Genomic DNA, 15739 nt, shown 5'->3' on the forward strand with positions numbered 1-15739 from the left:
ACGTGGAATGTCACCATTTGAGAACCACTGCTCTATATGTGCTTGCTTTCTTTCCTTGACATGTTTTGCTGATATTGAAAGTGCATTATAAGTATTTTGTGTGCATTCTATATCGTATGTTTTTTGTTCAATAAAAATAAGTAAAAAACAATAAAAAAAAACAAAAAAAAAACATGTCCCTCTGGGAGTGGCACTGATTTATATGGTGTTTATATGCCCCGGAAGGGGCGGGGCCAGTCTAAGTTGCTTCCTGCAAAGAAGACAACAACAAACGGATAAAAGAGCACTATATCACATGTGTGGGTCAGCATGATTTATTATTGATTGCAGAGTGGTAATAGGTAATAAGCGTTATTGAAATGTTCGTAGCGAAAGCTGTACGACTTTTATTTTGAAAGACACCTCCGGAAGTGCCTGGTTTACCGTTGCATTCCTGGTAACTAGGGAGTAAAAAAAAGTTAACTATGGGTACGTGTTTGGTATAACAGTATTCAGGGTTTAACAGCTGCGAAATTACAAGCATTAAAAGCAACCAGATCGGGGTTCCGTAATGGCTACTTATGGACATAATTCGTCAAAAAGAAGCCTCGGGGTTCGGGGGGTCTCGGTTCTAAACTTTCGGACGACGGCGAGCCCGGGATCGGTTCGCCGCAACACCGTGCTGCCGTCGGTGCTGACGTTCCTGGTGATCGTGGCGTCCGGGAGCCTGCTGCTCATGATCGAGAAAGGACTGCTGAAAGGCATGGAGACACCTCCACCCCGGGGTAGCGGCAAGAGGTTGGATTTCATCCAGCAGACAGAGCGACGCGAGCGGGCTGCTGTGGACGTGGAGTCCCAGGTACCGATGAAGCACACTGGGCTAACCGTGAAATCAAAGTTTGTTTTATTTTACAAAAGGCAGTTTTTGGAATATATATCGAATCCTATGACTATTCTTGGGAACATTTTATGTTTGCAAACTGTTGTGACCGCTGGGAGAGTTGCTAATCCGCTAGAAAAAATCCAGGTCATGGCAGCATTTTACAACATTTTGTGAATCCTTGACTGACCCTATTTTAATTGTCCTGAAGAAACTCACCTGAAGGAATCAATACAGTATTATCTATCTATCTAATCATCATATATGCTGCAATGGGCCTTGGTGGGGTTTATAGGTATGCTAATTAATGGGATTTTCATCTTTAAACCACAAATCAAAAGTGTATTTTGACTTCATCTAATAAAAAAAAAATGTGTATGCTCGCACAATACTTAAAGGCCTACTGAAATGAGATTGTCTTATTTAAACGGGGATAGCAGGTCCATTCTGTCATATTTGATCATTTTGCGAAATTGCCATATTTTTGCTGAAAGGATTTAGTGGAGAACATCGACGAAAAAGTTTGCAAAGTAGCAGACGCTTTGCGTGTGACGTCACGGGTTGTAGGGCTCCTCACATCTGAACATTGTTTTTAATGTGAGCCGGTGTCACGCCAAATTTCTTCTCCCTACAAAACCCCCCACCCCCTCAATTTACTTCCGGGGTCATGATTAATACAGACGTTTTGTTAACGCTATATTATAAAAAAATATAACGCTATATTATGAAAATATAACGCTACATTATAAAAATACAGACGTTTTGTTAACGCTATATTATAAAAAAAAATAAAAAACAAATTTACAAACACAAGCTATGGGATGACATAAGAGGAAACGTGACCCCAGAAGTAAATGCGTCATCCCATAGCTTGTGTTTGTAAATAGTTTTTTAATTTTTTTAATATAGCGTTAACAAAACGTCTGTATTTTTATAATATAGCGTTATATTTTTATACTATAGCGTTAACAAAACGTCTGTATTAATCATGACTCCGGAGGTAAATGGAGGGGGGAAGGTTTTTGTAGGGGGGAAGAAATTTGGCATGACACCTCCAGCAGCAAGAGCTATTCCGACCGAGAAAGCGACAATTTCCCCATTAATTTGAGCGAGGATGAAAAATTCGTGAATGAGGATATTGAGAGTAAAGGACTAGAAAAAAAAAGTTGATTGCAGATGTTATTACACACATTTATTATGATAATTCATATGAAAATCCCTTATTTGCCCATTGTGTAAGTGTTTTAGTGAGATTATATTGTACCTAAAGTCGGAAGGGTGTGGCTACGGGTACATGTGTTGACTCAGAGTCTCTGAGGCAAGTCACGCTGCTGGAAGCTCCGCTGATGTCGCCTTGTGTCGCCGGTAATAGCAAATTTATTACTACAATTTTCTCACCGAAAACTGCTGGTTGACATTTGGTCGGGATCCATGTTCGCTTGACCGCTCTGATCCATGGTAAAGCTTCGCCTTCGGGAATTTTAAACAAGGAAACACCGACTGTGTTTGTGTGGCTAAAGGCTAAAAGCTCCCACCTCCATCTTTCTACTTTGACTTCTCCATTATTAATTGAACAAATTGCAAAAGATTCAGCAACATAGATGTCCAGAATACTGTTTAATTATGCGATTAAAGCAGACTACTTATAGCTTGGATCGGGCTGGAAAATAATGTCCTAGAACCCGAGACGTCAAACGCACACGTCATCATACGAGTCATCATACCGCGACGTTTTCAACAGGATACTTCGCGGGAAATTTAAAATTGCAATTTAGTAAACTAAAAAGGCCGTATTGTTAATATTTCATCATTGATATATAAACTATCAGACTGTGTGGTCGGTAGTAGTAGGTTTCAGTAGGCCTTTAAAACCTTTAGCACAGTGTTTTTCGACCACTGACTTACAGCGTGCCGTGGCACAGTATTTTTTAACCGCTGTCCTGCGGCACGCTGTAAGTCTTTGCTGTCGTCCAGTATTCGGTTTTTGTTTATTTTATAACCACTTCAGTTTTAGTTTTGTTCTGCATAGCCATCCATAAGCTTCAGTGCCTTTTCTTAGTGGCACTCACCTTTTGTTTATTTTTGGTTTAAACGTTAGATACCCTGTGATGAGGTGGCGACTTGTCAAGGGTGTACCCCGCCTTCCGCCCGATTGTAGCTAAGATAGGCACCAGCGCCCCCCGTGCCCCCAAAGGGAATAAGCGGTAAAAAATGGATGGATGGATGGATGTATGGATGTTAGATACCTTTCTACCTGCACGCTGCCTCCCGCTGTCGTCTGGACATTGTGATCACGACAAACCATGTTCCAGACATCTTAAAGCAATTGGCTACCTGCTGATATGGAAGAGTATTACACGGTTACTCTACCGAGCCCTGGACAGCAAAGACACTCAACTATGGCACATTATTTGTGGATTATAATTACTGGTGTGCAAAAAATGTTTGTAACCCAATTAGGTCAAATTACATAATCTCCCACGGCACACCAGACTGTATCCCGTGGCACACTGTGGTTGAAAAACACTGCCATAGTTGAGTATCTGTTATGTCCAGAACTCGGCAAAGTAACCGTGTAATACTCTTTCATATCAGAAGGTGGCCGCCGGTAGCTAATTGCTTAGTAGATGTCGGGAACATGGATTGTCGTGATCACAATATGCAGACGACAGCGGTAGGCAGCTCGCAGGTAAAAAGGTATCTTAACGCTTAAACCAAAAATAAACAAAAGGCGAATGCCGCTAAGAAAAGGCATTGAAGCTTAGGGATGGCTATGCAGAACGAAGCTAAAACTGAACTGGCTGCAAAGTAAACAAAAACAGAATATGCTGGACGACAGCAAAGACTTACAGCGTGTGGAGCAGCAGACGGCGTCCACAAAGTACATCCGTACATGACATGACAATCAACAATGTCCCCACAAAGAAGGATAGCCTCCGCACAACTTATATAGTCTTGATTGCGAAAACAAAGCAGGTGCAAGGAATAGCGTTCAAAGAAGACATGAAACTGCAACAGGAAAATACCAACAGGAAAAGCCACCAAAAATAGGAGTGCAAGACAAGAACTAAAAGACGACACACAGGAAAATACCCCAAAAAAAGTCAAAATCGGTCACGGTGTGATGCGACAGGTAGTGACAGTACACCTACTTTGAGACAAGAGTTATAGTGATGCATTGTTGGTTATAGTTTAAAGTCATATCCAACAATTGCCAGAACGACATTTTAATTGTCAATATCGGCTGCTGAGTTTTATTTTTCAATGATTTCTGCTGGTTGAGTGCCTCTGGATTTTTTCAAATGAAAAAAATGTGCCTTGGCTCAGAAAAGGTTGAAAATCACTGCCTTAGTGTCTGTGTGTGTAGAGCTCGGCAGGGTAACAATGTAATACTCCACGCCAGTAGTTAATTGCTTTGTAAAAGTAAAAAAAAAAAAAACACTTCACTGCCGAGCTACTAATTGCTTGGGGCAATGAACGCAGCTACGAGCATGTGCCCTGCGCCTGAAGATGGGGGTGGGGGACTCATGGACTGGGGAATCGTCCAAAACGACGTCTTATGGACATCACCACAATGGAGATTTCACTCCAAAACATTGAACTACACACGATGGGAACCGAGGGAGGGGGGAACAATGGGGTGTGAGTGTTGTGTATGTGTGAATCTGAGCATGAATGTGGAGGAAAGAGATGTACAATCATATTTCAACTTACTAATTACTAAGGGTTTTTTTTCATGTAAGGACAAAAAAAACAAACTAAAACACCATAATGTCAACTTGTAAGAAAAAAATCACACTAGTTTCATGGAATGTTAGGGGCTTAGCCAAAAATATTAAAGCAGGGAAGGTTTTTTCACATTTAAATTCATTAAAAGCAGATATTGTATTCTTACAAGAAACACATCTCTGTAAAGACAACCAACACAAACTTAAAACAAGCTGGATATCTCAGGTTTATCACGCACCCTTTACTTCACAAGCTAGAGGTGTAGCTATTTTATTTCATAAAAATGTGCCTTTCATACTTACATCAAAAATAATTGACCCTAATGGGAGATTTATTTTATTGAATGGTCATATTACATCCTATCCAGGAACTTTTTTGAATATCTATGGACCAAACACTGATGACTCAAACTTTTATCATCGAGTCTTTGGTCTACTTCCCGATGATAGCTCCTCTCATATCTACATTGGTGGTGATTTTAACTGCCTTTTGGACCCCACTTTAGATAGATTGTCAACTAAATCTCATGTAATTGCTAACTCAACTAAAACTATTAATAATCTTATGAGATCAAGAAATATCATAGACATATGGAGGGTAAAACACCCTAATAAAAGGGAGTATTCATTTTACTCTGCTGTACACAATTCCTACACGAGAATTGATTACTTTTTAGTGGAAGGCTCTGCCCTCTCCAATGTCAGTAATCCTGAGTACCATAGTAGAATCATCTCAGATCACAGTCCTGTGAGTTTGCAGATTCAAATTGATCTCATTAAAATCAAACAAAAATGGAGATTTAATCCACAACTATTATTATATGAAGATTTTAAAGAGTATATAAACAAGATTATCCAAGATTTTATTGAGGTGAATGATAACGGAGAGGTCTCAGACTCCACATTGTGGGAAGCTCTTAAAGCTACTGTGAGAGGATATATAATTTCATTTGAAATCTCAAAACAAAGAGAAACAAGAAAAAGGCAGAGAGAATTAGAAAAAGAAATTAAAGAAATGGAAAAAATTCATATAAATTCTCTTTTGCAGTCTGATTACAATAAGATGCTGAAACTGAAAAATGAATACAACTCTCTTCTTCATGGGGAAGTATCTAAACTCCTGCTGAAAAATAAACAAAAACATTTTGAAATATCTGATAAACCACAAAAACTTCTATCTAGACAGCTCAAAGGAGATCAAGCCAAAGCTGCGATTCACAAAATATGCTCAAAAACATGCTCAAAAACAGGTGAAACATGTACAGATCTAAAGGATATCAATAATGTCTTCAAAGACTTTTATTCAGAATTATATACATCTAATTCAGCTATATCGGTTAATGATTTAAATGATTTTTTTACCTCATTAAACTTACCTCAACTGAGTCCAAATCATCAGAATTCTTTAGACAACACTATTTCAACTGAAGAACTGCAAAAAGCGCTGAAATCTTTCTCCTTGAATAAAAGTCCTGGTCCAGATGGATTTGGTGCGGAGTTTTATCAAGCTTTCAGTGAAATACTATCCCCTATAATACTTACAATGTTAAATGATTCTTTTGTGGACAACAAACTTCCAAGTTCTTTGTATGAAGCCCATATATGTATAATACCAAAAAAGGGAAAAAATCCACTTGATCCAGCCAATTATAGACCTATCTCCCTGCTCAATTTAGACCATAAGATTCTAACTAAGGTACTCGCAACAAGGTTAAGCAACCACATAACAGAAATTATTCATCCAGATCAGGTCGGTTTCATCCCGGACAGACCTTCTTTTGGCAATGTACGGAGATTACTGAACGTATTGTACTCAGACTGCACAGGAAACAAAAAGGCTGCCGTCCTGACTCTGGATGCTCATAAAGCTTTTGATTCAATTGAGTGGGCTTATCTTTTTCATGTTCTCAAATTATTTGGATTGGGAGAAAATTTTATAAAATGGGTTGAAATAATTTATTCTGCACCAAAATCATATGTCATAACTAATAATGTAATATCGGATAGTTTTGAATTACATCGCGGTGTGAGACAGGGTGACTGCCTTTCGCCCTTACTCTTCAATTTGGCCCTCGAACCACTGGCTATTGGTTTAAGAATGAACTCTAATATTAAAGGATTTTCAGTGGGCTCATCAGAAAGTCTCATCTCACTTTATGCAGATGATGTACTTGTTACACTCACTGAGCCAGAAGTTGCACTACCACTTCTTTTAGAATATGTAGACTCTTTTGGTAGAATATCTGGTTATAAAATAAACTGGTCCAAAAGTGAGCTTATGTTCCTAGGAGATAACGTTGAGATCAGTCAAAATCCGGTTAAAGTCGCAGAAAATTACATATCCTATCTTGGCTTAAAAATATCTAAAAATCATGAATCATTACTAAAGTTGAAATTTATTGAAGCCTTTGAGAAACTGAAAGTGTGTATTGAGTATTGGAAGACCCTACCTCTCTCTATGTTAGGCAAGGTGAATGCTATTAAAATGATCACTCTGCCAAAATGTATTTATCTTTTTCAAAATTTACCAATTGTAATTCCTGTAGATTTTTTCAAAAAACTTGAATCTTTAGTTTTAGATTTTGTGTGGGGATGTAAAAAACGCAGAATATCCAAAAAGCACTTATTTAGATCTACAGAGGAAGGTGGACTGGGTCTTCCAATGTTCAAAAATTATTATTGGGCATCAAATCTGAACGCATTGACCTATTGGAAGATGGGGTCCCCAAATAATGAATCTCTTAATTCTGCTCCCTTATGGCTGAAATTGGAACTGCAGCCATTAGTGAAACCTTATACATCATTGCTATTGTTACTTTTTACTAAACCAGTCTCTTCAATTAAATCAATAAGTCATAGTGTTGTAGTACGAAATTCTATCAAAATTCTTTCTCAAATTAAAAAACTATTGAATATTTCCAATGTAACTATGTATTCACCAACATATCACAATCATGCATTTATTCCATCGATAACAGATAAAACATTTTTTGACTGGTACTCAAATGGAATTAAATGCATAAAAGACATTTATGTCGAGGACAGTCTTGTGTCATTTGAGCAATTGCGAATCAAATTTAATTTGTCCCAATTCAGTTGGTTTTGCTATTTGCAGGTAAAAACATTTATCAAAGAAAACATTTCAAAGTCTCAGCTGGTAAATGAAAAACATCCTCTTTTAGAACTATTAAATTTACCACCCACAAGTAAAAAGTTTATCGCTAAATTTGTCAGCTGCTTCATTATGTCCATGACATCAGCAGACAGTGTTAAAAGAGCATGGGAACAGGAACTAAGAACAACAATACCCAATCAGCAATGGGAACAGACACTCTCTCAAATTCACAAGTGCTCAATTAACAGCAGACATAGGCTCATACAGTTTAAAGTGATTCATCGTTTTTACTATTCTAAAGTTTTATTACACAAATTTTATCCTGATACATCTCCACTTTGTGACAAATGTAAATCTGCTGAAGGATCATTGTCTCACTCGTTTTGGGGATGTCCAATTATTCAATCATTTTGGTCCAGCATTTTCTTTTTTTACTCGGGGGTATATCAGAGAAAAATTGTCCCTGATAGGGATATGATCTTATTTGGGTGGTCTTCAGAAACACAAAAGCTTCCAAAACATATTAGAACTGTGTTGCTGCTTGGGACGGTTTTGGCCAAAAGACTCATTCTCAGAGACTGGAATACTCTATCTGCACCCAACTTCAGGAACTGGTTAAATGAACTTGTGAATGTAATGACTCTTGAAAAAATAAGATTTATAAACTCTACAAATATGAATAAATGGGAATTAACCTGGAAACCTTTACTGACATATATTGAAGCATAATTTATAGACATTTAAAGGAAAACTAAACTGCCATTTTTTTGTAGTTGTATTCCTTTTTTATTTTTAATTTTTATTGTTATTATCTTTTGTACTGATTCAACACTACATTTGTTTTTCTTGTGTCACTTCTGATATGGTTTTGTCATGGTTTACTTGCTTTTTTGTTCTGTTTTTTGTTTTGTTTTGATTATTGTTTTGTATTGATCAAGCCCTGTAACTTTTCCTTTTTTTTCCCTCTAAGTGTGTACGGTGGACAGGCCCTCGGGAGGTGATCTTGTGAACACTTCCTGAGGATCCTTGATGCCGAGGTATGTTCATCCATTTTGCTGTGATCTCGATAGCCTGCTGATCGTGAGCCGCAGCGGGATGGATGGATATATATGTATATATATATATATATGTATGGATATATATATGTGTGTGTGTATGTATATATATATACAATATTTGGGTATATTTTCTAATAATGTCTGTACTGTAAACCTTGAGTTGTTAAAGTTCATGTGCACCTCTCTCCTCAAGTGTGTATGTGTGTGTGTATGAGTGGATGTGACTGTTTGTCATTTTAACTGTAAAATCTAATAAAATATATTTGCACAAGAGTTATGATCTTCAAAAAAAAAAAAAAAAAAAAAAAATGTGTCGGGTGAGATGAGGACGGTTTGTCGTGATCCCAATATGCAAAAGGTAAAACGGTATGTAACGCTTAAACCAAAAATTAACAAAAGCGAAAGGAAAAGGCTTTGAAGCATCATGCTTCGATGCGTGCAGCGTGATATTTAAAAAGTATCGAACGCTTAACCGAAAAATAAACAAAAGGCGAGTGCTGCTAAGAAAAGGCATTGAAGCTTAGGGATGACTATGTAGAACAAAGCTAAAACTGAACTGGCTGCAAGGTAAACAAAAACAGAATGCTGGACGACAGCAAAGACTTACAGCTCAACAATGTCCCCACAAAGAAGGATAGCATCCGCACAACTTAAATAGTCTTGCTTGCTAACACAAAGCAGGTGCGGGGAATAGCGCTCAAAGGAAGACATGAAGCTGCTACAGGAAAAATTCAACAAAACAGAAAGGGCCACCAAAATAACGGCGCAAAATAAGAACTAAAGCACTGCATCCAAGAAAACACCAAAAAAGTCCAAATAAGGCACGACGACGACCTGGTGGAGTTTCATTTTTTTAACGTTTTCTGCTGGTGAAAAATGAAAAAAATGTGTCATGCCTCAAAAAAGGTTAAGAAATACTGCTTTAGCATATCAGTATGTGGAATTAAATTATGGAATGGATTAACCAAGGAAATCCAAACCAAGCACCAATATGATTCAGTTTGAGGGACTGTTCAAACTACAAGTGTTCACCAAGTACACAGAACAAGAGTTATGATGAATATTTTGAAACCTTTTTTTTTTTAGTTAAACATTATTTATGTATTTAATTTTTGTTTACTTACTATGGTATATTATTTGTTTATTAATTATTGTTCACTGTTATGTTACATAGAACAAAGAAAGACGATACAATTGCTATGGTATGAAAAGAGTCAGGATTAAATAAACTCTGTTTCTTCCTACTCCTTTTCGGACGTGCGGTAATTAAACAACTGGAACTATGTGATGAATTATATTGTATTGTATGCATGTTTGAAATGAAGTGAAATTGAACTGAATATTTAGAAGGCTGAAAAGTCAAATCAAACAAAATCGATGACTAAATACCTCATACCACCACCACCCACTTTTTAAAGAGGGTTTCACAAACTTTTCTAGGCAAAGTCAAATTAAAATACACAATTGTATTAAATAACATCAAGGAAAATGTCTGCCTGACAACAAAATAGTACATTTTGACAAAGGCTTGCACTTTTGGTTATCTTTGTCTAAATCACGGTTGCCCGAACTGCGACTCCCAGCTTGTTTTTTTCATTGGCCAGCGTCACATTCTACAGACAAAATTAACGCATTTCGAATTAGAACATTACGAAAACAAACAAAAACCAAAAACCTGGTGACCCGTGCATTTTGAAATGTGTTCATTTCCACGTTTCCTGTCATTATGAACATGTGGACGAATTTCTTGCAAGATATTAGGGGTGTAACAAGATCATTATAGCGATAGATCCATTTATAATCCGAAATTTCAAGTATATCGATCTGTGCTCGGCAAGTTGGCCTTTCGGAAGATAGGTATAGATGCGGGATCGTTTTAAAAGTGAATCGATACTAAAAAATGGAAAACATTGGATTTAAGAATGGGAGATTTTATGTGAAGTTTATTAATTTTAAGGGTAAGAACTGTACCGGTAAAGTCCTATACTATTACTGCTACTGGTTGCCGAATATAAATGAAGCTAGTTCAGACGTGTGCAGCCAGCTAATAATTGATGTCCAAAATTGTGTCCATGTTTAACAAAAATATTTAATATCATAAAGTCACATTTATATAATACACTTTGTACAAAAACAGAAAATACACGGGAGCAAACCAACACTAGCCTGGCACAGTCAAAAACTGTTGCGCCTCTACTCAGCAACACCTGAGCAAGATCCTGACTCCTCCCTAAATAGACAGGCACTTGGCCTTGGAGCCAACCCCTTTAATGACGTCATCAATTTGACAGAAAGAAAGCGTATTTGGCTCTAACAAGAACATTAAACGTTAAGTCTATTTGCCGGTCTGTGGCGCCATAGATAAATCATAGTTTTTTTTTTTACCGTAACGTGAAGAAATTACGTATTATCTGAAGAATATCTGTTGGATTAGATCCATTCATTTTTCCATTTTCTACCCCTTGTCCCTTTCGGGGTGGCAGGGGTGCTGGAGTTTATCCCAGCTATATGACACAAAATTGTTATCAGATTCAGAATCAGTAATACTTTAATAATCCCCGAGGGGAAATTAAGATTTTCAGCACAGTCCCATTCAAGAGCAGACAAACATCACAGGGAGAAGGAACAGGATAGCTGAAGCGTCTGCCAACTTCCGGCGCCCCATACAAAAAAGGCGAGAAACAGGTAAACGGCGGGGGTGAGGAAAAAAAAAATTCAGTCTAAGCCTGGGCCCCTGGAGATGGGCTCCAGACTGAGACCAAAGAAAGAAAAAAAATCTCAGCCATAGGACACATAAACATGTAAGATGAAAACATCAAAGATTCCAAATGGCCAATAAAGCCATTAAAAGAGCAGAGGTGATGCAAACAGCCACTTTTAGACACAGCCACAAAAGTAGAACTAAACAAAAAACATATACACTTATGATGGCACAGAGCTAAATTGTGTATGTATTTTTCCAGATAGATCAGCATATATTGACATTAATACATTGTGTTGGTTTTCGTCTCATTAATGTGAAAAATGTATCACAGTGGCCCCCCGCATCCTTCGATTTGTATATACCTGGTCCTGGCTGGAAATAATTTGGACACCCCGTGGTCTATATCAGGGGTTCTCAACCTTTTTTCAGTGATGTACCCCCTGTAAACATTTTTTTAATTCAAGTACCCCCTAATCAGAGCAAAGCATTTTGGGTTGAAAAAAAAGAGATAAAGAGGTCAAATACATCACTTTGTCATCAGTTTCTGATTTATTAAATTGTATAACAGTGCAAAATATTGCTCATTTGTAGTGGTCTTTCTTGAACTATTTGGAAAAAAATATATAAAAATAACTAAAAACTTGTTGAAAAATAAACAAGTGATTCAGTTATAAATGAAGATTTCCATACATAGAAGTAATCATCAACTTAAAGTGCCCTCTTCGGGGATTGTAATAGAGATCCATCTGGATTCATTAACTTAATTCTAAACATTTCTTCACAAAAAAATAAATCTTTAACATCAATATTTATGGAACATGTGCACAAAAAAATCTTGCTGTAAACACTGAATATTGCATTGTTGCATTTCTTTTCACAGTTTATGAACTTAAATTCGTATTTTGTTGAAGTAGTATTCAATAAATATATTTCTAAAGGATTTTTGAATTGTTGCTATTTTTAGAATATTTAAAAAAAAATCTCACGTACCCCTTGGCATACCTTCAAGTACCCCGAGGGGTACGCAAACCCCCATTTGAGAACCACTGGTCTATATCATCTTTGATTAAAAGGCACAATGCAAAAGTTCTTACCTAGAAATTGTTTTTAATCCCGTTTCCTTTGCCATTCCATTCAGATCCTCCAGGAGATCAGGAACCGCACCATCAGGACCATGTGCAGCCAGAAGAACATGCCCCACGATTTATGGTCCCTGGCACCCTCACAGAGGAAGACCTTGCTGCAGCACGTTCTGGTGAACGACAAGTACGGCTTCCTCTACTGCTACGTCCCCAAGGTGGCCTGTTCCAACTGGAAAAGGGTCCTTAAGGTCCTAAACGGGGCGCTGGAGAGCATGGACGTCAAAGGGAAAATGGACCACAAACATGACCTCGTCTTTTTGGCCTCCATGAAACCAGAGGAGATTCGTTACCGCCTCAAGCACTACTTCAAGTTCATGTTTGTGCGAGATCCCATGGCACGCCTGCTTTCTGCATACAGGAATAAGTTCGGCGAGATCGAGTCCTTCCAAAAAAAATACGGCGTTGAGATCATCAAGCGTTACAGGAAGGGCCGCCCGCTTGATAACTCGCTGATAACCGGAGATGACGTCACTTTTGCAGAGTTTGTCCATTACCTCCTGGATGAGGATGCGGAGCACATGAACGAGCACTGGATGCCAATGTACAACCTATGCCAGCCTTGCGCGCTCACCTACGACTTCATCGGCTCGTACGAACACCTAGAAATGGATGCCGAGTTTGTGCTCCAGCAAATCGGGGCTCCAGCGCACGTGCGCTTTCCAGAGAGACAGTCGTGGTACAAGCCAGTCACCGCAGACACGATACAGTTTTACCTGTGCAGCCTTCCACAGAAGCTGCTGAGGGAACTCCTGCCAAAGTACATCCTAGACTTCTCCCTCTTCACGTATGCTCTCCCAAACATAAACACTCAGTATTGCCGGCATTAAAAGATTCTTTCTTTTTTTTTTTTTTTAAATGGCATTAATTTGTACTATATTGTTTTACTTCACAAGGACTGGACTAGAGATGTCCCGCGACTGTGACAAAGGAGTAGTTCAACATGGCTAAAACACGGTTGTGGATTATTTTTAACTAATTTTAAGTCACAGACTCTCCAACCATTCAATCAAATAAAGAAGCAGCTTTTCCAATAGACCTGATGATACACCATGTTCTGTACACAATCTGGTCACCATACCAATGACCCTACAAACTATTCCAATCAAATTCCAGCTGAGGGTGCAATTTGCCTTTTTTTTTTACATAATTAAACCTTTGAAAAAGAACTGGAAACTTAAACACAAACATTAATAGTTCCATGCTGGTGTTATCACAGCATGCGCTCCATAATTAAGCGTGTCGCAAAGCACGTTTGCAGTGTCCAAAGCAAAACCCTGGTTGACTCAGCTACTGCCGCCCATATAAGTGAACCCGACAGAAGACGTGTATAGTTATTAAGATCCAGGGAGAGCTCCATGTGCTGCAACATGATGAAAGATCTTTAACACAGATGCTTTCATTTGAGATCAATCCTTGAAGGTCACATGTCTGAAAGGATGACAAGATACTTTAGGTTTGCTGTGATTCGAGAATCCGAGAAACTCAATGGACGTGCATCATCTCTTGGTATCGCTGGGTTGTAATCACAAGAATCTGGTCACCACAATTTCTCACATCAGAACACTCACTGCTCCTGGCGTTCTGTTGTCACTCTTGTGTTGCAGTCATTCGTCTCCGTCCAAAGCTGACTGACTCGACCTTGATGGTGGGACACCTGCTTCCCGTAGTTGCAGTCACCACTGACAAAACACAGAACATATTAAAAGAGTGCATAACATTCACATGTAATGCTTGTGTAGCTTTGTAGGCTGGCTACAGAAATAGACGCACTACAAGGGAACAGCAGGAGAGCAAGCAAACAGAGGCAACAAAAAGTACAGGTGACATTGCTTAACCCTCAAAAATACTGGGGAAAAAATTTCAAAAAGACAGAAAATTGAACTAAGGACAAAGAAAGATTGGAGGTACAGTGTACACCTGGACTCAACAGAAGTGGGAGAGCTGGATACACAGTGGCCAGGCTTAGACACTGGTGCAAACCCATAATACAAAAGAGTACCTGTGGAACTGCCCAAAAAGAAAAACTTACAGGCCGTAAGAGTTTATTTAGGGGTGGGCTATTAATTACAAGCAGGCTGAGCAGGGGAGCGGATGTAATTTTTTTAAATATCAAAACTTCATAGTATATAATTTAAACCAAAAGAACTTCATTTTCAAAATATGATAATAAGCTGGAGTGCATGAACAAGTAATTGCATAGCACATAGCAACATAACCCGTGTTCTAATAGTGGCATCAAGCACGTCCAGAAAAATCACATTTCCTTCTGTAAAAGCAGGTATTTATTTTTCTACAAAATAATGATAGTTGATGGTTGCAGAATTGCACAAGGCACAGTTCCATTGGACTTAAATTGTATGTGCCAAAAGATAACGTGGATCAACTTTGGGCTGCGCAGCCATATATCTTTTTACAAAACAAAGAAAAATACTAAACATGTTACTTGTATAATACACTTATGTTGTATTTTGTTATGTTTTACAGGAGTAGAATATGCAGTAGAATACTTGTTATTTTTATAGTTTTTTAATTTTCAAATTAAGTTTATTCATAATACCATATAACAATTACAATAGTAGTGAATATCATCATTTAAAGATGTTGGTACGTGAAAGGGTCTCCCAAATAAGCTAGAAGAAGCTTTTGACAGGGGATCCAGAGGACAGTATAAACATGGAATGATGAAACATGGTAGCAAGCACAACAACAAAAAACAACAACGCTATATGATAAACACAAGATAATAGTACTAAAGCAAGCATGCACATACATACATACATTCATTAAACTATGCAAAACCCAACAGTAGTCTCCCCCACATGAGGCATTAACGATAGGTGGTTAATAGGTAAGTTTTCAGTTTCTTTTTGAAGTTGGAGAATGGATACAGCATCTTGAGGCTCTCAATAAGCTGGTTCCAAATCTTAGGTCCCCTGCATACAACACTTCGAGCGGTACAAGCCAGTAAACGATGTTTACCTGATATCAGATCTAAGTTACAAGTGTTGTGGGCATGCTGGGGATGGTAGATAGGAACCAAGCTACAGAGCCTGAGATTCAACCTGTAAATGACTTGATAGGTTAAACAAGCATTTTGATAAATATTGAACTCTGTCAGTCTATAAGACTGACA

The 15739-nt window shown here is 38.1% G+C and overlaps 2 protein-coding genes across 2 annotated transcripts in view; one reads left to right on the forward strand and one right to left on the reverse strand.

Moving 5' to 3' along the window:
* Positions 1-283: 283 nt before the first annotated feature.
* Positions 284-15739, forward strand: part of LOC133543282 (carbohydrate sulfotransferase 14-like) — a 15531-nt gene continuing 75 nt past the window's right edge. Inside the window, exons 1-2 of the mRNA XM_061887766.1 lie at positions 284-838; positions 12603-15739. The exon at positions 12603-15739 is cut by the window's right edge and continues 75 nt beyond it. Coding sequence (XP_061743750.1) covers positions 551-838; positions 12603-13433 — 1119 coding nt within the window. The 5' untranslated portion in view covers positions 284-550 and the 3' untranslated portion in view covers positions 13434-15739. The remainder of the gene's footprint in view (positions 839-12602) is intronic.
* The window catches only part of LOC133543281 (centrosomal protein of 135 kDa-like), an 18646-nt gene continuing 14924 nt past the window's right edge, over positions 12018-15739 (reverse strand). The window contains exons 13-14 of the mRNA XM_061887765.1: positions 14175-14285; positions 12018-14034 (exon numbers count right to left, since the gene is read on the reverse strand). Coding sequence (XP_061743749.1) covers positions 14013-14034; positions 14175-14285 — 133 coding nt within the window. The 3' untranslated portion in view covers positions 12018-14012. The remainder of the gene's footprint in view (positions 14035-14174; positions 14286-15739) is intronic.

This window comes from Nerophis ophidion, linkage group LG26, assembly GCF_033978795.1.
Source record: "Nerophis ophidion isolate RoL-2023_Sa linkage group LG26, RoL_Noph_v1.0, whole genome shotgun sequence".
In the NCBI taxonomy this organism is placed as follows: Eukaryota; Metazoa; Chordata; class Actinopteri; order Syngnathiformes; family Syngnathidae; genus Nerophis; species Nerophis ophidion.